General features: G+C 43.2%; 1 protein-coding gene across 3 annotated transcripts in view; it reads left to right on the forward strand.

Moving 5' to 3' along the window:
- Window positions 1-27,378, forward strand: part of CLTC (clathrin heavy chain) — a 74,018-nt gene that overhangs the window by 10,264 nt on the left and 36,376 nt on the right. Inside the window, exons 2-3 of one of the 3 annotated variants that reach the window (XM_066574449.1) lie at window positions 8,950-9,157; window positions 23,028-23,057. In XM_066574449.1, coding sequence (XP_066430546.1) covers window positions 8,950-9,157; window positions 23,028-23,057 — 238 coding nt within the window. The remainder of the gene's footprint in view (window positions 1-8,949; window positions 9,158-23,027; window positions 23,058-27,378) is intronic. The other 2 variants (XM_066574457.1, XM_066574467.1) reach the window with 2 other exon arrangements.

The raw sequence follows: 27,378 nt of genomic DNA on the forward strand, positions 1-27,378 counted from the left end.
TTGAAATCAATGGGAGCCCTGTACCACGTCGTTCAAAACTTTGCTGTAAAAAGCTAATGTGTGAGTGGCCTAAGTGTCTAAAACGCAGAAATTTGGTTTAGCAAATCTCCATAGTCTGAAGTCGACTGCCTTTCTATTCCCAGGATCAGAAGGTTTGTTTATCCCTCCTCCTTTACACTGCAGATCTTTGTGCAGATAAAAGGCTGCCAACCTGAACTGTAGTAGTGAGTGGCAGCCCGCTAAGGATGGTGACGTGGATGTCCACAGTAACCACATGCAGGCCACCAGCAATTAACAGTCATCCATATTCATCTGCAGCTTGTATGGCGAATCTTAGGCCACCTGCACACAGCAGAGCCGGATTCCACATGTAGGTTCCTGCAGCGGTGTCCTCCCATCCTTCAACAGCAGAGGCTTCCGGCTCCTGTATTTTTGCTTCATCTGTACTGCGGATGGACCCGGCGACTTACTGTTGGACATGCACAGTAAAAAGTTCTTTTTTTCAAATTTTTTTCTTAGTCCCCCCCCCCCCCCCCCTTGTGCCGTCGTTAGGCTGACGTGGAATATGCGACCTGTCCACAATGTCAATTGACTTAAAAAAATGGAGCAAGTTGTATGCCGCAATTGGCCTTCGCAAGTTTGCAGGAAAGCATTTTCTATAGCATGCTATGGCCAGTGTTTTCTGCGGATCCGCAGTGTGTACACCCGCTATGGATTCCACAGCGCAAATCCACCAGTGTGCAGGCAGTGTTAATGGTCAGGTTCTTTACAGAACTACTCCAGATCCTAAGGCTGCATGCACATGGGTAGGTTGGATTCCGGCTGTGGAAGCAGCGGCGTCCGCGCATACCTTTTTTTTTTCCCATTTGTACTGCGGGTGGTCCGCATGGCTCACTGTTGGACATGCGTAGTACAGTTTATTTTTTTATTTTTTTAACTCCTTCTTTCCCGGCGGAATCGTGGACTGCTTCCATTGATTTCAATGGAAGCAATCCTTGCAGAATCCACAGAAAAATGGAACATGCTGCAATTTTTCATCCGTGAGTGGAAATCGCAATTGGTTTTTGCTCGTGTGCATGAAGAATAATTTTTGCATTGCATCCTATGGGCGGTACTTGCTGCCGAATCCTGAGGCGGTCACCCACTCAAGATTCTTCAATTCAAATGGGCCAGTGTGCATGCACCTTTAATAGGTTTGTCCAGGACTGGAAAAACGGGTCAGCTGTTACAGAAACAGTGCTGTCTGGTAACTTATCACATCCCTATTCAAGTGAATGGAGCTTACCTGCAATATCAGTTAGTGAACGGACCTGGCACTGTTACTGCAAACATGGCAGACCCTTCTGCTTGTCCTGGACTAGCCCTTTAGGGGGGTGGTCCAAATGGGGTGGATTTGCCAAACGGAAATTCCACAACATTTTGAAAATCTCATTCGCAAGCTGCAGAAATCCAGTGTGGAAATTGACATGTCCTGTGGAATCGAATTCCACAGCATATCAATTTTATTTGCATTTCACCTCTTCTCAACGAGAGCATGAATTCCGCACCTGAATGTGCCATAAACTCTGCACCAAATGCTACGGGTTGGAGGCATGCTGAGCCCTGCTGATCTGCAGCTGATCATCCCGTGTGTGGACCCAGCCGAAGCCTCTTGCAAATGTTATTTAGGACTGGTTTACACTAGCATTTTTTTCTGTTTCCATCTAGCAGTTCTGTTGTTGGAGTAGCTAAACGGAAAGAAAACTCTTCAGGCCTCCCTCACACCGGGCGTTTGCAGAAACGCAGCGTTTTTCAACTCTGCATTTACTGCAGATTCCGCCTGGTTTCAGCAGCGCCGGCACAGCTGAAGGCCCAGCCGAGGCACTGATAAAAGAAAAAAAATCAATACTCACCTAGCTGGTGAAGCCGCTGTCCCCTGCGCCGCTGTCGGGACCTTGTTAAGCCAGGCCGATGTCTGACTGGCTAAGCGCAGTTAAGTGAGAGCCGGCTGAGCCAATCAGCCAGCACTGGATGCGCCCAATCACAGCCATTCAATGAATGAATGGCTGTGATTGGACGCATCCAGCGCTGGCTGTGATTGGCTGAGTGGGCTGTCAATCAGTGGCGCTCAGCCAATCAGAGCAATATCTCGTTGGAGGCGAGGATTTCAAATCCCTGTCACCAGAGAAAAAGGTCCCCTGCTGCCTGACAAGTCCTGAGATCGCTGCCGGGGACAGCAACATCACCTATAAGGTGAATATATATATATATATATATATATATATATATATATATATATATATATATATATATATATATATATATATATATATTTTTGGACTAGTGTAGCTAGGGCGTTTAGCACTGCCAAAAGCGCGGTACCAAGTCGTACTGCGTTTTCGGCAGCGCCGAAACTGCTGCCCATTCATTTCGATGGGCAACACAAGGCTGAAAACGGACAAAAATAGAACATGCATTGCTGTCAAAGCGCAGCGTTGAAGACCCTGCGTTTTCAGCCCTGTGTGAGCAGCCCTATTAAAATGAATGGGAGCCTTGTACTGCATTTAGTGCTGTGCTGAAAAAACAGCGCTAAACGCTGTACAAAAACACCAGTGCGAGGGAGGCCTTAGTCTGTCAGTTTCCATACAAGTCTTCAGAAAGAGATTGAAATTGAAAGACTTACATTTTTAGTCGCCATTCCTTTTTTAAAACTGAACCAAAAGCACAGACAGATGAACTTTTGCTTCCAGTTCGAAAAAAAGGCAACAGATTCATTAACATTGATGTCAATGCCAAGTGAAAAGCTATCAATTAGTTTCCATTTTTAATTTCCAATTCCTTTCAGTTGCTCCCACAACAGAACAGCTAAACTAAATCAAAAAAATGCCAGCGCGGACAAGCCCTTAAAGGGTGTGTATCAGGGCTAACAAATATACTGTGGAAACATAACAAAAGCCTACAACTTATGGCCCACTGATGCCTGGTCCTTGCTGGCGGTTACTTCCTGGTGCAGGTAGCCGGCAGTGAAGTCAGCGCCTCCGTCTAGCCGGTGGTTAGGTGTAGCAATCACATGGCCTCGTGTCGGGATGTAAGTGTTGCTCAGCGCCTGAAAGTGAAGAATAGCTGTGTCTGGATGCTGGTGGACCAGCTTTATTTTTTTTTCCAACGAGTACTTTTGTTTTTATACATAACTCATATATTTTGCTTTTCTACTTGGGTGACCTTATTTCTGTGTGCTTGATGTGCCTGGGAGTCTCCATACCCCTTAGGCCAGGGCTAGAAGATGACTGAAGTTGTGAGGCCGTTTACATGTTATGATTATAACGACGACATATCTGGCACATTTTTATGCAGGTCAGGTACTGACAGGAAGATCATCACTTCAACTACATACACATGCGTGTAAATCCTGGGGCTTTAGGAACATTAAAGACAAGACTGAGTAAACTGTAAACCAATAGGACTTAAAAGTCCTGCTGTCTTGTGACATTTACAACTTGTAGTTATGAGAAGTGGTAAAACGAATTACCGGTGTAGAAGGACAAGGATCTCCCTTCTGCTGTGTGTGTATGGGTGTATTGTCTGTGAAGATACCTGTATCTGCTCGGTGCATGCAGATCCTAGTTCAGAAGAATTGTTAGTGGTTTCTAACTGTTAGTCATTGAAGTATGACCCTGCTACCCTGGAGGTTCTGCTGAGGCAGCACAGTATGTATTTCCAAGGAAGAGGATTAGATTTCCGTTTGTGATTCTCTGTATGAAGCATGATTTCACATTACACATTGGTCTCCACCTCCTTCTTGAGCTGACTGAGCACATATAGATGTTCAGCTTGAAACAAGGTCATTCTAGTCCCTAAGGAAATGCAGCCAGTGCACATAGATACACATTATTGACGTGTCCACTGACTAATGAATTACAATAACTGCAAAAGTAATGATATAAGTAATTCACTATTTGCGTCAGTTAGAGTGACGTGAAAATATAGAAGCCCCTATTACAGATTTGTCGCCTTAAATGGATTCTAATGTTTCAGTAAAATGATATTTTGAAGCAATAAACCCGCTTCAAAACCTGCGCCAAATGCTGCGGGTATGCAGGCAGGCTTTACACTACTGATCTACAGTAGACTGTACACTGCCGAAATCCCACTGCGACTCGGCCCCTCTGTGGACCTAGCCTTGGGCTTCCTTTGCACATATACTTTTTGGCAGTCTTTCTGACCCTAAAATGGGCATTAAAAAAACTGGCATAATTTTTTATAAACTACCTGTCCGGCGTTGTCTTTCCTGTGCTGCGGATGTTCCGGCCGGCGTACATGCGCAGTACAGGTGACGTCGCAATGATTGCAGAATAGCTGCAGAACGGATAGCTTCCATTGACTTTAATGGAATCCGTCAGTGCAGAGCTCACACAAAATCGCAGCATGCTGAGATTTCTTCTCCGCGAGTGGAAAATCGCAATCTATTTCCGCTTGTGGAAATGAAATCGCATATTGCCATAGCATGCTATGGGCTGGATTTGCTGCGGAATCCAGTGGTGGATGTCCGCTCCGGATTTCGCAATGCAAGTCTGCCTGTGTGCAGGTGGTCTTAGGACTCGTGCGTGGACAAAATTGAATTGTGGGGCACCCGCATGGATGATCCGCAGTTTAAGCAGCCCATAGAGATAAATGGGGTGTCCACACTTGCGTATGAGACGCGTGGAAAAGAAATCGCAGCATGCTCTATTTTACCATAGATGGCGCACTGTTGGGCTCCATTCATCTCTATGGGAGCGAGTTATCCGCAGTGGATCTGCATATACACTGTGGATTTGAAAGTTAAATTCAGTTAGGTGGGGAATAGGCTGGGAGGTGGGGTTGCTTGATAGGCAGTCTGCCGAGACAGTCCTGGGGCCTTTCAGGAGGACCCCGGCTGTCATGACAACCGCACGGCTCCCTGCGATCTCACCACGGGGTGGGGGCCATACAGGACTCCCAAACATCATTCGGAGGATTTAACTCCTGCTGTCAGAATTGACTGCATTTAAGGGGTTAATAGCCTTCTAGCAATCTTTTTTCATACATACCCAGATGCTGCTTGACGTAAATGTACATATAGCGGGAAAAGGTTAACACAAAAAACATATCTTGCTTTAAGTCCCCAAAGCATATTCACACGGACAAAACCTATTTAATATAATTGGGTTAAAAGAAAAAGCACTGACTTAATTAAACTATATTTTTATTTTTCAATGCATTCAGCCATTTAAAAACATTTCATACATGTTAAACACTACTTGTCTACTGCAGAAGGATGCGTTAAGGAAATGGGTCATCTGAAAACGACCTTATTACACAAATCACTTGTGATTCTTTTCTTAACTTTTTCTCGCAATCTGTATTTAAAATAAATAAAATCCTGCATTTTTCACACTGACCAAGGGTGATATTTCACTCCGTTACCCATGGTGATAATCTACACGCGGGTAACGCAATGACTGTTTTCCATAGGATAACTATGGAAAGCGCAGCCCGATGTACATAAGTGGAAAATCGCAGTGAGAGAATGCTCCTGGCAGTCTTCTGTGTCGTCCTCGTGACCAGGAAGAGAATGCTCTTTCAGCGCCATGAGTTGAATACCCCGCCTCTAGCAATAGAATGCTGTGATTGGCTCAGGACCGCAGCCTCAGTTAATCACAGCTGGGGCTTGATGAACCAATCACAGCCATTCAGTGATGTCATTCACTGCATTCTCTTTTGCTGGAGGTGGGGTATTCAACCCACGTTACCAGGAAGAGAATGCTCTGTCAGCACTGAGATTAACGCAGAAAATTGCTGGAACACCGCAGCCCAGCGAGAGGGACCCGAACGCCGCCTACTAGGTGAGTATCAAGACCATACCCCCCCACCAAATCCTCCAGGATACCAAAATCTGGGGGACTGCATTGCTTCTCAGGGTTCAGCCACAACTGTTTTCCAGATTGTGGGTCAGTTGGTGGAGATCAAATGAATACTCTCCTCCCTATTAAAAGCCTTACTTCTCACTGCCTACAGGTAGAGCACCCGCCCCAAAAGGAGCGACTGCACCTCTTGATGACTAACCCTGGAGCTCACCTGATGACCTCACAGAAACTTTCCTCCCAGCTGTATGCTGCTACACCTATTGCATGTCTTTCTAGTAGTCTTGCTTCTGTATAACATTGTCTACTTCTTTTTATAGTATTCATGTAATTTTAAGTGCTTTTTTTTTTTGTCCAGAATAGTATTTTATGTTATAATGTTATAATCCTGGTGGAGTTGCATTTTTAAAAAAAAATTTTTTTAATCACCCCAACCCATCAAGAGAATTAATAAGCTAAACGTACCTCAAATGATAGCATGCTCTATTTTTGCGTGGACCGCTTCCATTGTAGTCAATGGAAGCCGTCCGACCCACTGCCCTTCCGCAATGTCAATTGCGGATTCCACGTCTTCGCTAGGCAATGATGTGGGAAAAGCAGGATTAAAAAAAAAAAAAAACAACAAAAAAAATGTACTGCACATATCCAACGGCAAGCCATGCGGATCATCCACAGTACAGATAAAGAAAGACAGGTACGTGGGGTCACTGGCCGGGCTCAGACTGATTCTGCTGTGGGCTCCCTGCCCCGTGGACATGAGCCCTAACTGCAGTCCCCATGTAAAACACTGAACATTTCTGCCATAGACGTTTTCTGCTTCAGTTCATGCTTGGTGGATTTACACCATTCATATGCTTCAGCATTAATATTGGACTTTTTTCTCCTTGTAGTACATGAGACGAGGAGGACTTGAGGCTTTAGGTTTGTGAAATACATTGGGAAATCCGTTGAGAACAATAGTTAACATCCTGTTGTTGAGCATTGAAGTAAAAGAATGTGGCCTGCTCAGCAGTTCTGTGTCCTTCCTTACACTACTTGCCTGAATATGCTGACAAATTTAGGAAAATAATGGAAGATTCCTTGTCAGCACATTCATTTATTCATTCTTAAATGGAAACCAAGATAGTGTTTTTTCTCTTCCTCCCAAGCATCCTGCTATGAGATTATTCTCTGCAGCGTCTGAGAGGTTACAATACTTGTAAATGCATGCTCAGAAGAGGGCCCAGCGGCCGATCTGCCCACATTACTAGGTCTGTGTAGTTGTAGTAAAGGAGAGCACTAAAGACTGACACACATTTACTTTTTCCAGTGATGAAGGCCTAGTAGAGCTTCCACACGTGCCATCAGTCTCAGACAATGTAGGACGGGTTTCCTTTGCATTTTCTTGCGGTTGACAGATGGTTTGTTTTTGTTGTGATTATTTAAGGTAAATCTGTCTTGACTAAGTTGATTGGACACAGTGGTGTATAAGCCTGGCATCCAGGAAGAATACCATCTGCTGTCCTTTATGTAGACCTCATGTTGGCATTTCTATATATGTGGCGAATCATATTTGTCGACCTGTATTCTCTGCTCACATAAACAAGAGTGGGGTTAAATGTCTGGTTGTACTATGAGGGCAGCACTATGTACCAGTCCCTTATTTTTCAGTAATTTCTCTGTCTGGTGCTGAATAAAAGGAAGACTGTATATTCAGATGATATGTCATTTAGGCCTCCTTCCCACGAACGGATTTCCGCCGCATAATTCGCGGCGAAAATCTGTTTTGCCTGCAGCTATTAGGTTCTATTGAACCTAATAGCTCAGGGCACACAGTGCGGAATTCCATCGCGGAATTCCGCACCGTGAAATCTCCCGTCCTCCCCCGCGGCATGCTCTATTTGCCGCGGGTGTACGCGCTGACGGCTTCCATTGCAGCCAATGGAAGCCGTCCGTTCACGCTATCTCCCGCTGTAACACAGCGGAAGATAGCGTGAAAACGCTTTCCCGCCTACCGCCGCCACGTCATATGATGCGGCCGGCCGTGTCATGTGACGCGGCGGCGGTGGGCAGGGAAGCGTCATGCGGGAGCGAAGACTCCGGATCCGCTGGTAAGTATGGGGTCTCTGGGGGGCGCACACTCGTGTGCAGCCGGCCTAAAGCTTATGTTCTCAGCTAATAAACTTGCAAATCCTGTTATAGGGGTTTTCTCCATCTTGACATAAGATGTTGGTATATCTGTAGGTTATCACTTTATTAACGACGAAGGACCTACCTTTGGGATTCCACTTATCCTTAAAATGAAGATGTGGCGCTGGTTTAATGCTCCATCCCCCTGTTCGCTGCTCTCCTGACCATCCTCTGTGCAGGGAGCTTCAGCACAGCTCCATCCAGTAGGGCAGCTGGTCAGGAGTACAGCTATGCAGAGGAAGAGCAGCATTAAACCACCACTGCATCCTCCTTCTTAGGATCAGAGCACTTCCACATGTTGGCCTCTCTTGGTTCATAAAGCGGTGGGATTTCCTAGTTATGAGAATACCAACTAAGGGGCTTTCTACTTTTTTCTTTATGCCTATTGGCTTTACCGAGAAGTGTCACAAGTAGATGTGGCACATCTGCAGAGCCGCCGGACAAGTACACAGGAGTCAACGGCCAGGCATCGGGACAAACTCCGCTGCAGGAATCCCTGATGCGGGGTCCATCCCGCCTGTGTGCAGGAGACCTTATACCACCCTTCCTGGACTAGTTAAAGAAAATGTTAAGACTAATGCTGCATTTACACGGCATGATTATTGTTCAGAAAATTGTTTAAATGGGTGAAAATGAATGATTATAATCGTTCAGGTTAAACGCAAGATAACGACTGAACAATTAACATTGTGCTCTTTAGCCAGCATAAAAATCTGTGCCAGTTCGGTGTTTCACATAGGAATGTGCAAATGGGAAGATGCTTATACAGTATCTGTTCTTGGTTCTAGAAATTTATCAGAAGTAATATCTGGGTATTTATGTACACTTTTTTTTTTTTTCTTGAAAAGTTGTGCTCCTTCTGTGTTCTTGTCGGTATGTCAATATCAGTGATGCTAACCTTTTTTTTTCTTTCTTTCAGCTCCAAAATCTGGGTATTAACCCTGCTAATATTGGCTTTAGTACACTCACTATGGAGTCTGACAAATTCATCTGCATCAGGGAGAAGGTTGGAGAACAAGCCCAAGTAGTTATCATTGACATGAATGACCCGAACAATCCTATCCGTAGGCCAATATCTGCTGATAATGCAATCATGAATCCAGCGAGCAAAGTCATAGCCTTGAAAGGTATTTGACACATTTTGATTTTTCATTGACCATATTAGTCATGAGTTTGAAATGCAATTTTAATGCACAATGCAGGATAAGATTCTCTTAGCTGCAGCTCCTATCTTATGGCCTGTGCTAAATATTGAGAATACAAACAGCAGGTGAAATGGCCCAGAGGATCTGTCTCACTGTAATACAGCAGGTGTTATGTTGTGGTATGGCTTCTGGATCTTCATGCACCGGATGGAAGTGAATAATTCCTATTTTGATATGCATTATGCACACAATGAAGAGTAAACACTGAATCGTCACATAATTACGGCAAAGAGACAATCTTGTAAAATGTCAGTGGCTGATTATAATGTTTGACTGGCATTAGTATTTGGTCTGATGGTAAAAGCTTCCAAGCAGACTTTCACATGCAGTAAAAATCTGTCAATTGTGACAATCTTTTTAAGGGTGGATTTTCTTAGTTAGAAATGATGTTTATTGCTAGGATATACCATTTGGGTGAGAGCGGTGAAAGAAAAAGCCAAGGGGCATCTGCCCTTCGTATCGGGCATGGTTCCAGAAGTCATACCACCACTGATCATAGTGTAGTGATTGGGAGTTACCCCTTTGGAAGAATGATTGCAGAACAAAGTTTTTGCGATTTGGAATAGCTTATAAATTGTACACTAAGGACAATGTAATAGCAGTTCTAAACCCCTTTCCCCCCCCCCCCCCCCCAATCCTTCCTCCCCTCTCCAAAATCAATCAGAACATACACACGCTCATTTGTCACATGATTGCAGTCATTGCTGACCATGGGTTCTAATGGCTTTAAATAATGAAAAGAACAAAAAAAAACCTACACATAGTTGGTATCGCCACATCCATGACATTCCTTAGTATAAAAATATTACATTTAATTCAGTACAGTGAATGTCATTAAAAGCTAGACAAGAATGCTAAAATAGTTTCATCTTGCTTCCCAAAACGGGAATAAAAAAATCTAAAGGTTGTGTATATACCTCTAAACCGTACGATGTGATGTCAGGAGTCAGTCATGACTCGGTGCTTGCACCAGGGGACTTTACCTCTACTAGTACCCATAAAAATCAAGTTGTCTTGCAAAATCAACCCTTGTACAGTTCTGTCGCTGGAACAATAGAACTGCTCTGGTCTTGGAATGTGACAACAAAAGTCGTTCTTGTGAAAATTTGTATCTCACATAAGGTCTCTCTAACTTTGTCGTAATCGCTTATAGAGTAGTCCACCTAATATACCACAGGGTAAACACTGTAAAATTGCAACAAAAAAAAGGGGGAAATAGTTTTGTTTTCCCCACCCAAAAATTAGGCATTTAATACATATGTACTCAAAACTAGTTTTTATAAAAACGAAGACTTGTACCGCAAATACGTTTTTTTTTCCAGCTGTTAAAATATTTACTGTTTCTTAGGGCTAAAATTAGTTATCACTAGCAGGTTAAAAATGCACTTAAAGTTCTGCGCCAAATATATTTGAGACATAAATTCAAAATCTACAATAAAAACCGACATTTTCAGGAGTTGCTTTTTAGATTTAATGTGACAAGTTTCTTTTATGTATCTGAGCATAGTCTTTTAACACCTGTAGAAGGGTCCACATAGCCCCTTAGACTTGTTAGCTTTTCCTGCTTCAGAGTGTAAAGAACAGATGATGGCTGGTATAAGATGCCAACGCGTGCAACTTATTTAAAGGGGTTATCCAGGGAGAGAGAAACTTCTTAATACCCGGTTGTTGGTGGGATAACATAAGGCCATACTTACCTGTTCTGCTGGTCCCATACAGATCTTAATTTTCTGCTGTGGCAACAATGTAACAGACACCAGGGACATGTAACCACTTGCAGCTGATCGACCTACTTCGATCGCTGGCTAGCTGCAGCAGTCACATGTTCTATTATTGGGATGTCATTCCTACTGCAGCCCTCTGGGAAAGCAGGAGATGTATGTGGAGGTTTAATTTTTGTGTGGATCTGTTTCCCCACCCCTGCTCTAACCTGGTAGGATTTAATATTTTCTCCTTTTCTCCCTGCATAATGCCATAAAACTATCCTTGGATTTTGGGGTCCCATAGTCATTTAGTGTGCAGCATTTTTACACCAGAATCGTGGCCATGTCCCTTAGCTTATCTGGGTATCTTGTAAATACAGTTTAAAGAGGCCAGACATATTTCCTTCTAATAACTTATTTTAGAATTCTTTCTAAGGAGAAATTCTTACTGGTACTAATGGAGTTGGGAAATGTTTAGATCTGTGACAGTCACCTGTGTAATACATAGCGGTGTCTGTCCCCCAAGCGCTAGATATGCTCTTCATAGCTAAGCATTGCCTAGCATGGTGTTTTTAAACAGACCTCAGAGGTAAAAAAACAAACGCATTCAGCATTTTGCATGTGTGATGCTCAGTGAATAGACCCCGTTGATTTTAGTGGGGTTGTTCACGTGCGGATTAGGTGTGCACATTTCATACGCACGGAAATAACACATTGAACTAATAAACTTGCCTGTTTCTATGAATGGGAGCTTGCTTGCGTGTTTTTGTGCATTCCAAAAGCTCGGTAAACCGCTCACTTGCACTCATAGATACGCTACGCTAATGTGCTTATGCCTGTGTGACAATGGCCTTATACTCAATATCTAATGGCTTAAAGGCTACGGACCCCTTGTGGGTGGGTGGCATTTTTATCCACCTAAATGCATGTGTTTTGGGTTGACAATTATTTTTCAATAGGGCTTGAGTAAACCTTTTGCACAATTTGTCTTGCCACTTCTACATATTACTGTATTATAGACACTTGCGGTCTGTCTCAATAAGGCTGCTGTCACATCTGTCAGGGGTTCTGTTTTCCTGTGCTATTATGGGAGCAGGAAAGGCGAGTCCCTTGGCTGAAAGGATCTGTCTTATGACTGAACCACATGGACCCCATTGACTAGAATGGGGTCTGTTTGGTTTCCGCTCAGCTGTCCAATATTTTACTGGATTAAAGAGTCCTGTTTACGGGACTTTCGGTATTTTGTGCCGGATCTGCAATGGAACCTCTGAACAGAGTTTCAAGCTCAGATGTGAAGGCAGCCTGTCTCAATCAGTGAGGCTGGACTGCCAGCTTGATTTCAGCCCTTACCTATTCCCTCCTGCAGCTTAACTAATTTATGATCACAGCAAATTGGTTGCACTCATAAATTGGCTGGTAACGTAAATACGAGAGAAGGGCTGAAAACCAAACCAACAGTCTAGCCTCACTTACGGAATGATACTTGGACTGCAGTTACTTTTTACAGTGATGATTTAGAAGCTGGAGAAGAAAAATGGTGCAAAATGTTTACTCAAGCCCTACTGCAAAAATGATAAGCAGCAGAAGAAGAAAAAAAAAAGCATTGTGCCACCCGCAAGTGTGTTCATAGCTTTTAAACTTGCTTCTCTAACACTGATACATGTTACTGTTTAACTATATATAAAGTGTCTAAAGGCTTCCTTCGGTATAAAAGCTGTTTGTTTTAACAAATCTCTTGCACATACACATCTGTTCGTAGCTGGGCATACATACTCCAGGCTTTGTGTCAGTCCATTTCCCCATTGGCTCCTGAAGGAATGTGATTTAACCGTTAGTTCAGAGAGCATTATTTTTGCACCGTATTTTGATATTCTATGCAAATATAGAATTTTAAATATCTTTGTTACAATTTAATTTACAGAAATTTTAAAATGTAATAACATTGAAAACTCTTGATCAGTGAGGCCTGTGTGCTAAAATCCCCTCGCTCACTAAAATGAAGTTGGCACTAGGGCTCAGCGGAGAGCTGTGCCCCTTCCTCTGACTGCCTGAGCTGAGCAAGTAGTGTGCGGGCTCAGTGCTACGAGGAGAGCCTAGCAGAAACTATCAGACGTGAAGGGGGCTCTGAGCACTTCTGCCCTTCCTTTTGGTGATTGGAGGGGGGTCTCTGTAGTCAATGCCTATGCCATGTTAGTTTTTAAAAACTTATAGCTAGCCTTTAATTGTACATGGTTTATCTTGGTGCCTCTAAATGTAGAATAGTTTTCAAAGTGTAAACTAGAAGGCTCGGACTACACAGTGACCAATTTATTTTTATGGAAATCTTGAAGTGTTCATTTAAAGTGCTTTTTGAATGTTGACATTTATTAAGTTTTATACAGTGACCCTCTTGGCTCTTCACTCGTGGCTGTAACGGTACAGACGAAAGCGGCATCCTTGTAAATGTCCTACTGCATATCTCTCCTGTACTGCTACCGCCCTTGTGAATGTGCCCTTAGAACTCCTTTTTATGAAAAGCACTTAGTTTTTTTTAAGCAAAAAAAAAAAATGTTTTTAAAAACATGTCTTTTTGTGAAGGTAATTTTAATTTTGCATTGCTTTTTGTTACATTTTAATGCTTCTTGTGTGTATGCAGATGGTGAGTTATCTCCTATTACATTGTATAAGTCACACTCCTGTATATATAAAAAGCTTTACCACTGTTTCTGTGTCTGCCCACCTCTGATTAATGTCTCTCAGGAATAAAGTACATGTGTCATAGTCTTGTGTAAGTTGGGGGTGTAACTTGATAACGTTTTCTTAGGCCAAGGGAAGTCATATGTTAAATGCATTTGTATTATGTAAAATAAAGGCCTCTGATACATTACAATGAACCCCACAGAAACAATTATAAGCTCTTTATTACACGGAAAAGTGACTTTTACAATGTCTATTTCGTAGTGTTTCCCCCTAGTGTGCTTTATACACCCTTCATATGCTTTACATAATGTTTTGGATAGAACCACAAATATGCCTGTTCAGACACTCCTCCTCTTCACTAAACCTAACGTTTTCAAGGAAATGTTGTAACAGTGGCAAAAAAGCTTGATCATCTCCTACTTCCCTTTTTTTGGGGTTTGATCTTTTTTAGAGCTACTAAACTTGAACACTATCTTTCAGGCTGTAATACAAGATACTCTGGATGTAGTAGAACTGAATGCATTTCTCCATTCCCCAGCTTAAAGCTGAGTCTAAGGGCCCATGTTCTTTGCAGTAGTGATATGTTTACATACGGTGCTCAGCTCCTATCCTGTCACTGGACATGACTGCATCAAAATTTAGTCTACCTAGGCCACACACCTTTCATTAAGCACTAGTTTCTGTGAACAGCACTAAATGACTTTAAAGAACTTAAGCCTTGATACTTTGGCTGCCTGTATATGGGTGGTGTTGGACCCCGCATGCAGGATTCCTGCAGCGGAGTATGACCCGGTGACCCCCTGCTTACCTTTCTGCTGTCTTCTCTGCTGCTGATGGGCCAGCACACATGAGCAGTAGAGGATGCCGTGCCGTTGCTATGACCCTGCTGCCGCGACCATTCTGCAACAATTGCAGAATGGCCGCAGGATGGACGGCTTCCATTGACCTCAATCGAAGCTGGCCGTGTGTAGGTCGCACAAAATCGCAGTATGCTGCGATTTCTCCCCACGAGTGGAAAATCGCAATGTATTTCCGCGCATGAGCAGGAAATCCCGTTTTGCCATAGCATAGTATGGTTGGATTTGCTGTAAGATCCGAAGACTGAATCCTGCTCTGGATTTCGCTATGTAAATTCGCCCGTGTGCTGGAGGCCTTAGTCTTAGTATGGGCCTTCAATGTTTGGTCAGTGAGGCTAAGGTCGCTCCTGGCCATTAGAACAAAATCGCCATGGTGCTCACCTTCAAAGTTTATCCAGGCATAGCAGTTCTGTAAGTGCAGCCTCTCTTGGTACTAGGGGTATGTGCTTGCATAGCAGAAACCTTCTGCAAGTGAATCTGTATAGTGAAATTCGCACATGACTTTGTGGATTTGAGCTGCAAATTTCACACATTGCAATGAATAAAGTTCACGGTGAAATCCGCAGCATGACTAGAATCCACTGTGGATTTCTTCTGCTGTGAGTTAATGGGGACCCTAAGGCTCAGCTACTAATTTCTTGATTAACACTTGTCGTCTTAAGCAAATTGGGTAGTGTTAAGGAACCCTTGCTGCAATGTTGAATAAACTGAAATGTCATTAAAGTGTGGAGCAAATTATTAAATCGTGTAATGCTGATTAAATGTTTAGATTGTGTTCTCTAAAGATCAAATGACTAAAATATGCAGCCTGCCTTTTGCAAGTTATCACATGCTTATGTGATGGCCAAATCTTGTTGAAAAGTACGAATCACTTATCTAAAAAAAAAATCCTCTAAAATATTGGCTGCTAGGGGTCTCTCCTAATTTTGCTGTTCACTGCCTATGTGAAGTCTGTCTCTAAGTCTTAGGAGTGTTATCTCATGCTGCCCATAGAAGCCTACTGGGAAGGTAAGGAGGAAGCTGCTGCAGAGAGAGAAGTAGACTCTGATGTGCTTTCTCAGCTTCTAAGAAGTGCTTACTATGGCTGCCTGTCCACGGGCGTAGCGATATCCTGCGGTGGGAGCTGCCGCCGGGGAGCAGGAGACAGCTGACCGTTCTCTGCGGTGAGCCTCTGTTCCCCTTAGCTGGATTATCGCTGCAGGGAATGCAATGAAAATTCACCCGTGGACAAGCGGCCTTCGCCCCAACTACTAGAATCACACATACACTGCCTAGTACTACTGTACATAATGATGCATGTGACATGTGAAAAAGTTCCATAGTAGTCACGTATGATGCAGTCCTATTTTCCACTCTCGCTCTAGATGAGGTATACTTATATCAGTATGCCTGCGCAGGATGTTTTTATTATTTTATTTTTTTTTTTCACTAGGTGGTTTTATTTTCCACAATCTGTTTAGTTTATCTCTCGGGGTTCTGACTCAATTGCAATGAAACTAGAGGCTTTAACTGCTTAAGGGTGCCTGTTCACGGGCACGCCGGCTGACTCTTTCCATAGCATTGCTATGGAAAGCGCGGGCACCTGTCCACAAGCGGAGAATCATTGCGACTGTCCGCGGCCAGCCTATCAGATGGCTATTATATATATATAATAAACTGAAAAGTTTGTTCTTTTTAAACTTTTTTTTTTTTTTCTTCTAAAAGTTACTTCCCCCCCCCCCAGGGCTTAAATAACTGAACTTTTTTACAAGCTTCTGACATTTCAGTAGTTTTGGTGCAGTTCTGGGTGCTGCGAGCGCTCAAATGGACAGAGGTGCTCATCTGAGCATTGTGCCCATACAGCTGTCTCAATCACTGCTCAGAGCAGTGTATGGGTTTTGTAGATTGCCACAGCGCTCAGCTGAGTGCACCTACCCAATCGTTTTAGCCAGCAGTGGTGGGGGTTGTCTCATCCACACACCCCACCAATCACAACTCCTGATGTCACTGTAACACGTCAGAAGTTTGTAAAAGTTTTTAGTTAACCTTTAATTGTCTCAGATCCATTGCAGCCCTGGAAGCCTTCACAAGGTCCCAGGCTGCCTAGCAACCCATTGGCACCTTGTGATTGTGTCACAAAGGGGACTAATGGGTTCCTAGAAGGGAGGAAACCTCTGTCACTGCTTAGACTCCAGTCTGTATTGACTGAATCATCTAAACGCTGTTAAAACAGCCGAAATTGAAGCTGGCTCTGTTCATGAGCATTGTCAGCAGCTGTATAAAACAACGGCTGATGACTACCAGTTGTGAAGCGGCCTCTGCTCCTGAGCCTGCTTCATGCTGGCCTTCAGACCACTGACTATATTGCTTACTGAGGGGTTATGAGAGAATATAAAAGCATAGCAGACGTGTGCAGCACTTCGTATTCCCTCTTAGAGTTGATAGACCTTCAGCCAGTAAGGGTGAAGCCTAATCTGGATCTGTCTTGTTCAGCAGATGACTTGTATGAATTCATGGACAGGATGAGGCTTGGACTGGCCATACATATTACATTTCAGTGGCTCTGGCTGGTCTAATGTGTATGGCGGCATTGGGCTGTCAGTTATCTTATGTGTATAGGTAGCCCCATGAAGATGACAGAATTAACCCCTTTGTGACCACAATTCACCTTTTTACTGACCTCACTAATGGGGTTTAAGCCTGCACATCTTTTTAAGGTGGTGGCTTGTCTGAGAAACCTCAGAACTTAGGCAGTTTAACTACTTATATGCCATAATTGTAACTGCAGCATAATCAGATGACTGTAGGGAGCTCTTTCTGTTACCCATTGGCACCCCACAATGCGATTGGTACTAATGGGTTTCCATATCAGCCAGAGCCTGTAAAAGGCCTCCATGTCTGCTGCTGTGTAATTCAGCCTAGTAGTCCCCACCTTCCGAGAGACCAATGGTCTGTTGGCATGAGCTTAAGTAATGCAGTGTACTGTCCTTGCAATAGAACAATCGCATCTTTAGGGACTAAGAAAAATGGTGTCAAAGCTCAATAAAGTTTACTTGAAAAGAGTTAATCCAATTGAAGAAAAACGTTTTTCCCCACAAAACCAGTTTTTTTTATGGTTTTTAACAGGCAAAAAAAAATGCGGGTCCAGATAAGTTTTGTTTTACTGAAAGGTGAAATTCAAAAACCCAAAAAATAAGTGATTAAGCTATACAATACATGTGCCACAGAGTTGTACCATTAAAATATACAACTAGTGTTGTATAACAAAGCCCTCACATGGCCATACCAACAAGTTATGGCTCTTGATCCTTGAAGGGGTTGTCTCGCGGCAGCAAGTGGGGTTATACACTTCTGTATGGCCATATTAATGCACTTTGTAATGTACATTGTGCATTAAATATTGGCCATACAGAAGTTATTCACTTACCTGCTCCGTTGCTGGCGTCCCCGTCTCCATGGATCCGTCTAATTCTGATGTCGTCTTGCTTTTTTAGACGTGCTTGCGCTGTGCGGTCTTCTCCCCTTCTGCTCGGTCCAGGCACGAGCGGCGTTCTGGCTCCGCCCTCTTCTACACGTCATCGCGTAGCTCCGCCCTGTCACGTGTGCCGATTGCAGCCAATCAGGAGGCTGGAATCGGCAATGGAACGCACAGAGCCCATGGTGCACCATGGGAGAAGACCCGCGGTGCACCATGGGAGAAAACCGCAGTGCATCCCTGGGAAAGGACCGGTGGCCATTTTGGGAGTAGATTTTTTTTAAAAGTCCTTATTTCGTCGGATCGGTAAGTAGCAAGCGGCTTAAAAACCGCTTTACTTTGCTATTTTATGCCAGGGGGGTGACAGGGGGAATGGGGTAAGGTAAAATTTTAAGGTTTGCCGCGAGACAACCCCTTTAGGGCACAACATGGGCTGATCACGAAAGGGTTAAACAATGGGGAGAATCATAATCTGTTTTTTAATGCATGTCTGAAAGTGAACATCCCCTTTTAAGGCAATAATATGAGGCAGCAACAAACTGATGTCCTATATATCCCATGGATGCACAAACCTAGGTTGTCTTCAGTAGAGATCTTCAGGTAGACCGAGGACCAGAAAACACTACTACGGGGTCATCGGTATGTGAAGGAAGAATCTCCAGTACCGGAGGCCTAGGCTTGATGTATAATCATTTACTGTTACAAGCAGCTTGGTGTTGAGATGATGTGCAAATATATTGCAATGTCTTCAGTACATACTGTTAGGGAGGAACATTGGGAATTCTGACTTGCAGACCTTCTTTGTTTGCAAATGACTTACCTTTGTAACTGTATTATAAGTTGTCAATATTATGCTGCACAGGTATAAGAGGTTGGTCGTTTTCATTAAAAGCCAGTAATGGTGAAGGCCCTCTTACACAGGATGATATGGTTGTGGTTGTTGAGGCTCCCGCAGAGTATTGCATGATTGTCCCGTGTAAGAGCATGCAGACACTGAATGACTGGAGGAGACGTTTTCAGTGTAAAAAGCAGTTGTTCAGTATTGAAGGACCGCTGCTTACAGTGAATGGAGAGTGGTGGGGGAGAGAACTGTCCTCCAGCCTCCCTGCTGGCAGCAATCCAGCGATACTCACTCATGTAACTGAACGAGGATACACAGGGACGAGTGTCAGGCATCGTTTAAGGCCGAAAAAAGAAATGTCATCCAGTGCAGCCTATTACCCTCCAATGTTGATCCAGAGGAAGGCCAAAAAACCCTTTAAAGTAGATGCCAATTTTCCCCATCTTATGTGGGCCCTGGCAAATTGCACTAGAAGAGAGAACTAGGTGGAATATGTCACTGTCCACCCCATATTATACAATGTATACTTGCACAATGCTTTACTTAAAAAGGACCTGTAATCACTCCTGATATGTGTTTTCACGGGAAGTACAAGCAATTACTGTTAGACCATCTTTTCTCCTAACTGCGTTGTGCTGTTACTGTTTTACCTCCTCGGAGTTCATGTATGAACTGGGGTATGTTCCTGCAGACTTGCACTGATAGTACAGTGTCCGTTTAGAACACCCAGTTGTCAGTTTATACATGAAAGTCTAGGAGGAATAACAAACGGCACAACATGGTTAAAAGAACAGACGCTCCAACGTTTCACGTGGAATACCTGACGGGCAGCAGAGCTGACGGCCCTATTCAGGAAGGGTTTTTTTTTTTTTTTTTGTTTTTTTTTGTAGGCCATTTAGTGTCGTCATGCCATACACTTCCATTAAAGGAAAGTGATTGTTTAAAAACAACCTGTTGGGTCCCTTAAGATGCCCGGCTACAGGCGGTACAGGAACACAATGACTTCAGTGCTCTGTCCTTCATACCAATGGTTTAATGGTCTTGTTAGCCTTAATTTTGAAACTATGCGTATTCATGTGTGCACACACCCTCCTCTCTCCAGATGCTGATTGGCAGATCCTTCTATGTTGTACATATGAAGAGACCTGCCAATCAGCCTCTGGAGGAGTGTGCATATATGAATATGTAAGGGCTTCACTGGACTCTCCTCTAGGTCAGCCCTGCAGAGTTTCAAAAGCAAAATTTTGCAAAAAAAACACTAAGCCGTTCGGTATAATTGACTATTGAAACTGGTGCATCCGTCACTATAGTGTTACCCGGGCAGCCTGGGTGACTTGACAGGCTCTCATTTAACAGATTTGCTTAAAACTGCATAGGTTTCTGTAGGTTCTTTTTCAGAATAGTTAACATGTATGCTAAACATGCATTCAAAATGTGAACAGCCCCTTAGAGGCAGCATTCTGTTCTGTTTTAGGTATGTATACATTAAGCCAGGGGTATAAAAGTATTTAAGGACTGCATCATGGATACCTGGGCACCTTCAGTATCTTGTCATGACACTGTGTATTTTGCTATTCCATTAAACCACCTAACAAAAATAAACAGTCCATCTTGCTGCTGAAGCTTGCTTGCTGCTGAAATAGCCTTGTTCCAAACTTGCCACAGAATTACATTAGTCCTTTCTTTCTAGTTGACCTGTCAGACCTTATCTTATTGCTATTAGAATTCCTTCTATTCCAGTCCATAGAATCACTGTGGCTCATTACTCTGGAGACAATATCCCCTTCATACAACTTATCAGTGTATACAACATAAAGCTGTTGCTTTCCTGTGTGATGGACAGTAGAGACCATCCTCTGGACTCATTGGGGCAGAGATTGGAGTCTGGGAACCATGGTTTAAATTCGGAAAATGCTCCTACGACACTTTTTGCAGTAAGACAGATCTTCTCATGCTGTCACATGCTACCCACAGCAAAGCAGACATGTCACAGCAGCCATACTGTCCTATTTAGCCTATAGCTAGGTATGGATATTATGGCTTCCTCTGACATAGACTGGCATTTTTTTTCTTTTTTGGCTTTTAGTACTTTTAAATACTGTATTTGTCATTTTTGCCTCTGTAGTTCTTGTATGTTACTAGATTCACAATGTAAATCCCTTAGTAGACTGTCTCCTAATTCTAGCCCCATAAGTTAAGCTTCTGGGCTAAATGGAGGTGATCACTGAGTTTGAGCATGTGAATATTATACGTACCTTTCCCGGTATGGGCGCTGGAAGCTGCCACTCAGCGCATTGTGCGGTGCTGCAAAGTAGTCTGCCCATTACAAAATTAAACCGAACAGACTACAGAGCAGGCACTCCCAGCACTGCCCCCAGGAAACAATTGGGGAGGCGAGTATAACACGTACATCCTCTGACTCGGCAGGTCACCTACTTCTAGCCATAAGCTTAGCTTATAGGTCTAAACGTAGGGGACAGTTTGTTTTTGTGTTTTGTTTTTTTTTGTTTTTTTTTATAAAGGTTTAATTGAATGTTACAAAACCTGTCTTGTGTCAATGTCTTAAAATCCAGCATGAAACTACTTTCAATAAAGTAATTATGTTCATTTTTCAACTATAGAACTAAGAATTAAATGGTGTATGTGGGGATTTTATAATTTATCTATATAAACCATTAACGGGCACACATCTCAACTAATAAAACAATTGCTTATGTGACACTTCCCCAGTGTATATATATAAAAATCAGCTAGTGTAACCCTGGTTAGTTTATTCCCTTCTGTCTGAATCTTTCTGGCCTTTCTATTCAGGTGATCTTGTAATATAATTCTGACTAGCTCAGATTTACTTGGGTTTATTTTCTCAAACTGGTCACTTTCTCAGCATATTTCCTGTGTGATATTAGAGTGTACCACACATGCTCCTCAGAGGGGGAAACAGACACTCCTATCATAGTTACTGATGATCACTCCACTCCTGTCAGTTATTATAGAGGAGATCACAACTCCTCCTACTGACTGTTTACTTTTGGCCTATAGCTTATTTAGGAGAGTACAGAATGTAATGGCAGTGTTTTTCCTGCAGCGGAGATGGTACAGTCTCTAGCTGCTTATGTAATGCTGTGCTGATAAATCATGAGCTTGGTATTGCACAATAGTGAAAGCAGAAATCTCTGCAACAAGAGTGCATGATCAGTATCAGACAGGAGGCTGCACTGCATGGAAATTACTGCAATATACATGGTAGAGCTCAAGTGTGATAGGCAATTGGGTTAGGGGAGCAGGGATGGGGGTAAAAAATGACTTGTTGGAGTGGCCTTTTAAAGTTAGCATGTTTTCCTTCCATGCGGTTTGATCTGGGGGCAGCATATGATAGTGGGGAGACTGAGTTTAGCAATGTACTTTTTTATCATTTGCAGCAGAATTTTGGAGTGTGTCTTTCCATATACCCAACTGTACAGAAAAAATCCATGCAGGATAGGTCACCACTTTAAATTTTGGTTGGCAACCTCATTTTGAAAGTTGCAACACTCAGTAAATTCAGATTTAGAGCTTTGCTGTTGCAGCTACTTCGTGAGGATGTTCATACTGAACGTATACATGGGGGTGGGGGTTCTCTCGGTGCTAAATAGCAGAGCATCTACCACATATAATCTGATCTACTTGGCTACTACTGTAATAACGGGTGCAGAACAAACATGCGGTGGGAATTTTAAATCTGAAGCATGTCAATTCTTTCTACAGATTCTCACCCCGCATTTCACACTTGACAATGCAGCTTAAACTCCGTGACAATTGAATAATAATTATTCAATGGATTACTTTTGTCTGTGTGGACATAGCCATAGCTTGTTACTTTAATAGAACATGCTGACGCAGTGACCGTTTACCCTCTGGTTCTAAATCACAGGTGACAACCAATATGGCTGCATATCCTGTTGTCTCAATGCCTGATGCAACAAAACTGAAATGCCAGTATCTCTGGAACTAAAACTTATTTTCCAAACTTTCACTCTAGCTTCTGATCTGCTAATATGACCGTTTTTTACATTTAGCTGCAAATCCCCTTAATAAATAGCCAGAATAGAAGTATATTTGTGCCTGTCTGCAAACCCTAGAATGTGTAGTGTTTTTTTCCCCCTGCAACCAGCAGTAAACTCTGTATAGATTTAATTCATGCTATATGTGTACAGTTCAGTAGTTTTTGTGTAGACGGCTCTTTATAAAGTGATTGCAATCTTTTTAATTCTTTTTGAAGCAGGGTCTGTGGAGAATTCTCCAGCGCAGGGTAAGTATCATCATATAGACTTAGATGTACAATACTACCAATGTATGCTTGCTCTGTGATCCAAATGCAACCCAACTGGGGCTGTGGTGTTGGGGGCTGGGGGAGAGACTTGCAATGATTAGCGCACCATTTATTAGCAGTTCCCCCTTGCCTTCTGGGTTATAAATAGTTGTGTAATAGGCATTTAATTTCTCTATAAGAGGTGGCAGCGTCTGCTTTCCACTTTCAGGTGTGAATTTCTGTTTTTAGGTGTGGTATAATTGGACAAAATTTAAAGTGATAACTTTGTATCTCCTCTCTGAAGGCTGATTTACAAGCAATGATTATCACTCAGAAATTGTCCAAGCGAGGGCTTTTGAGCGATAGGAGTTGCATGTAAATGTTTGCCCATCACGCACTTACTGTGCATTCTTCATCTATCACTGAGTGTAGCTCAGCATAAAATCCGTTGTCCATAAGAGAGGTGGCATGCTGTGTTCTCCACGGGCAGCGCTGATAGCATTGTTTGCAGCTGCAGCAGAACAAAAGCGATTTTATTTAGAGAACTGAACACCTGCTGTTCTCTAAATACATGCAAATGAAGCTAGTTAGCTAGTAATGGACTGATTAGCCTATTAGTACCTAAAGCCCCATTTACACTGATAGATGATCACTCAAATGATGGTTTGAGTGACAGTTTTGAGTGATCATCTTTGCATACTTTATAGTAGCTACTATAGAATATGCAAGCGGAGCGGGACACAGCCGTGGCCGCTGATAGAATACAGCTGCTTTGCATAAACAAACAGCTGTATTCTTCTCTGCTCTGACTGCCAGTGTCCCCACTGTGAATTCACAACAGGATACAGGCACAGAGAATCTTATCAGAGCAGCCGGCTGATAACGGCCTGCTCCGCTGATGACAGCTGATCGCTGAATTCTAGCTTGCTAGAATTCAGCGATCAGCGGCTCGTGCATGAAAACTGCACAATGTCCCTGCATTTAGAGAGAACGAGAATCGCTGAAAAGACTGCTTTTGAGCGTTTTGTTTTTGTGTTAAGCGATTCACGTTTTGTCTAAAAGGGCCTGAATGTAAAATGGTCGCTCAAAACTGTCAGTTTCTGGCAAATTTTGAGTGATCATCTTTGCGTGTAAATAAACCTTAACTCACCCAAAAAGTTGTGTACAAAGAGCTCAGTTCCCAAAGACTAAACGGAGAGGCCAGAAATCATTGTTCTCATAGTTACTTTTGGAGTGGTAGTAGTACTGCTAGATCATGAGTAAGATATGGGGACTATGGTGACTGGTGTCCAGTGTTATGTCCAACATGGCTTGTGACAATAGAAATTACACCTATCTTTACCCTCACACACCTTTAGCCCTTGACAAATCAAATGCATTTTTAAAAAAAATAAACACTGAGGCTTCATCTGAAAGCTATCAAAGGCTTATTGGCTATATTGCAACTGAGGACATTTGGCTTTAATAGCATTGTGTTGCATTGAGACAGGTGGCATAACATGCTTAAACCGTCTCCTATACAAGTCAATGGGTCCCCTCCTGACCATTGTGTGAATGGCCCATGAGGCTGATGTAAAACTTCTCTAAGGGCCCCTTTACACTGAAGTATTCAGTTTATCGCCGGTTTGCAGGAATCTGTGTATTCATTGTTCAAATGTTACTGCTGTGGGCTACTTAACAGCAAACAATAATTTGCAGATTTTGCAGGCATAAAAATTAGTCGGCCTGTGTGAACAGACAGTAGTTAGTCTATGAATAACGGCCTGTTTGCTGTGAATGGAGGTGGGAAGCGATCTCCCAGCCCGCTCCGCCTCTATTCACTGAGCAATCCTTGTTCCTCTGTGAAAGCACAGGAGCGATCATTGCTGGGACGACGGGCGCCTCCTCCCACATAAAGGGGTTATCCAGGGACCTACTTGTGTTCAAAAACCTCTCTAGTCTGCGGTAGTAAAATAACAGACCTCTTACCTTTCCACGCTGCGGCGCCGTCTTCCCGACTTTCCGTTCTCTGTGAATGTCACTTCCTGGTGGATGGAGCTGGCGATTATGTCCCAAACCAATGGGCCATGTGACTGTTGCAGCCAATCACCACCTCCCTTCAGCCGGTGAATACCCGTGGCCGCCTCTTTCCTTGCTGGCTCTCTGTTCCCCACTGAACTTCAAGACTGCAGGGTAAGTAACATTTGTGGGGTTTTTTTTTTTTTTTTTTTTTACTACCGCAGACTGAAAAGGTTTTTGAACAGTACTATGTCCCCGGGTAACTTTTAATGCTGTTAGGTGTAGCTCAGGAAAGATAGCAGCCCTCTATAGACAATAGAGTTGAGCGAGCACGCTCGGATAAGTCAGTTCCTGAAGCAAGCGTCGCTCTTCTCGAGTAACCGCATTCTTGTCCGAGCAGGTGCTGGGGGGAGAGATCTTTCCCCCTTGAGCCTGTTCGGACTAGAATGCAGTTACTTGAAAAGAGCGACGCTTGCTTGAGTAACTGACTTATCCGAGCGTGCTCGCTCATCTCTTAAAGACAACAGAATACAAAATTTTACAATCTGAAGATAAAAACAAATGGGAAAGTTTGTCTGGTTTTAATTGGTTAAAAAATGGGCAACCTAGTGCTTTTTAAAGTTTCTGCCTACATTTTGGATTTGTATAATATGCGGTGCGATGTAAGTGAATCACAACCTACATGCCTGTATATTAAGTTAGTGTTGAAAATGGATCAGCTGGCCAAGCTCATCTCATATGCTTTATCCCCCACAAAGCATGTTACATGCCTATCATTTGAATGGGCGCTATATAACACTACATTTCTCTGATAACCATAGACCTTATATTAATCAGCAGATCCTGCTGATTTGACATTTGCCAACTGTTTGCTTTTTCAGGCTTACGTGCTTCATTGAAATAACATGCCTGCTAACTAGTTGAACCCATACCATCAGCTGCTGATTAGGAAGTATTCATTACATTTAATATAATTGACATGAGTCTAAAGGCTCCTATTATATAGCTGCATTCCCATGCAACCGGTACCAGCTTGTGGCTGCTAATGGAAGCGCAATCTTGCTGACCCTATCGTGGGAATGCAGCCTTACCACCCTTCAAAACGCAGGTGGAGCTACACCGATTACTGCTGGCAGCTTGACATCTCATAGTCTCTGAACTGATGTCCAGGTGCCAGCTGTAATCAGTGTAGTTTCTCCTGCATCTTGCAGTGCAGTACTGCAAACTGTAATGGTAGCCTAAGAGCACTAATACACAACCGCCAACAGCTAGCGCTCTTGTAATAGCGCCCTAATAATGGCGCTACCACATCATGTTTGATTATGCTCACAATGTGTAGTTAGCTGCTGAGTTGCACTTGAATATGCAAGCTCTGTCTGGGAAGACTATGAAGCTTAAGCGTTATGCAGTTTTGTTGTAAGACTGGGTTCCCACGGGTCGTATTCTCGGCAGAAATCTTGCGGTTTTGCCGAAAGGGGTTTTGGAGCGGCTTCGCCACATGCTTTTTTTGTTGCGGCCGGCTCTCCCATTGAGGAGAGCAAGGCCGCAGCAGATAAAAAAAAATAGACCTGCTGTTTCCCAGGAATCCACGCCACAGTGCCGGCTTTGCCGCAACTAATTTGTCGCCCCGTGTAGACTAGCTTTTTGACAAATCTTGTCCACGTGGTTGGCTATACCCGGGATTGGCAGCCGCAGGCGGATTTACTGCAGCAAATTTCTGCACGTAAATTTCACGGCAAATCCGCCCCGTGTGAACCCAGTCTAAGATCAGCAACCTGTTGATGCCCTCGATTCATATCAAAAACAAAGCCCTACTCTTCACAGCCTTGCGTTTCAATTTTCTAGAAATGGAGCTAGGTATACCTAAAAACTTACTCATCCCATTGTAAGAAACCACTTTAAATGATTTGCATTTTCAATCATTCCCTTGCTTGTTGTCGTCAACATTTGCCTAATGAAAGTGATGGGAACATAGTTTTGCTTAAAAGAAAGGAAATTGGCTTCTTAATAATGAATTCTTTAGTACGGAAATTGTTACCTCTCTATTCTGTATTAAAGGGGTTGTAAAGTGTTAACGTTTATCCAGGGGTCAAGTAATTAATGTAGACTTTAGAGCCATTGAGAGCGCCCCAGGAGTCAGGCTAACGTTTAAGGGTAGCTAAACAATAACTTGGTGCACTGGCTGGCTCTTGAGATTTGTATTGCCATGGATTGAAGGGGTTGTCTGGGATTTGGATTTTTTTTTAGTTTTATCCTTTTGATGACCTATCCGCAGGACAAGTCATCAATACATGCTCGGCTGAGGTCTGCCCAGTGCTGCGGG

This window comes from Eleutherodactylus coqui, chromosome 1 (genome assembly GCF_035609145.1).
Source record: "Eleutherodactylus coqui strain aEleCoq1 chromosome 1, aEleCoq1.hap1, whole genome shotgun sequence".
Taxonomy (NCBI): Eukaryota; Metazoa; Chordata; class Amphibia; order Anura; family Eleutherodactylidae; genus Eleutherodactylus; species Eleutherodactylus coqui.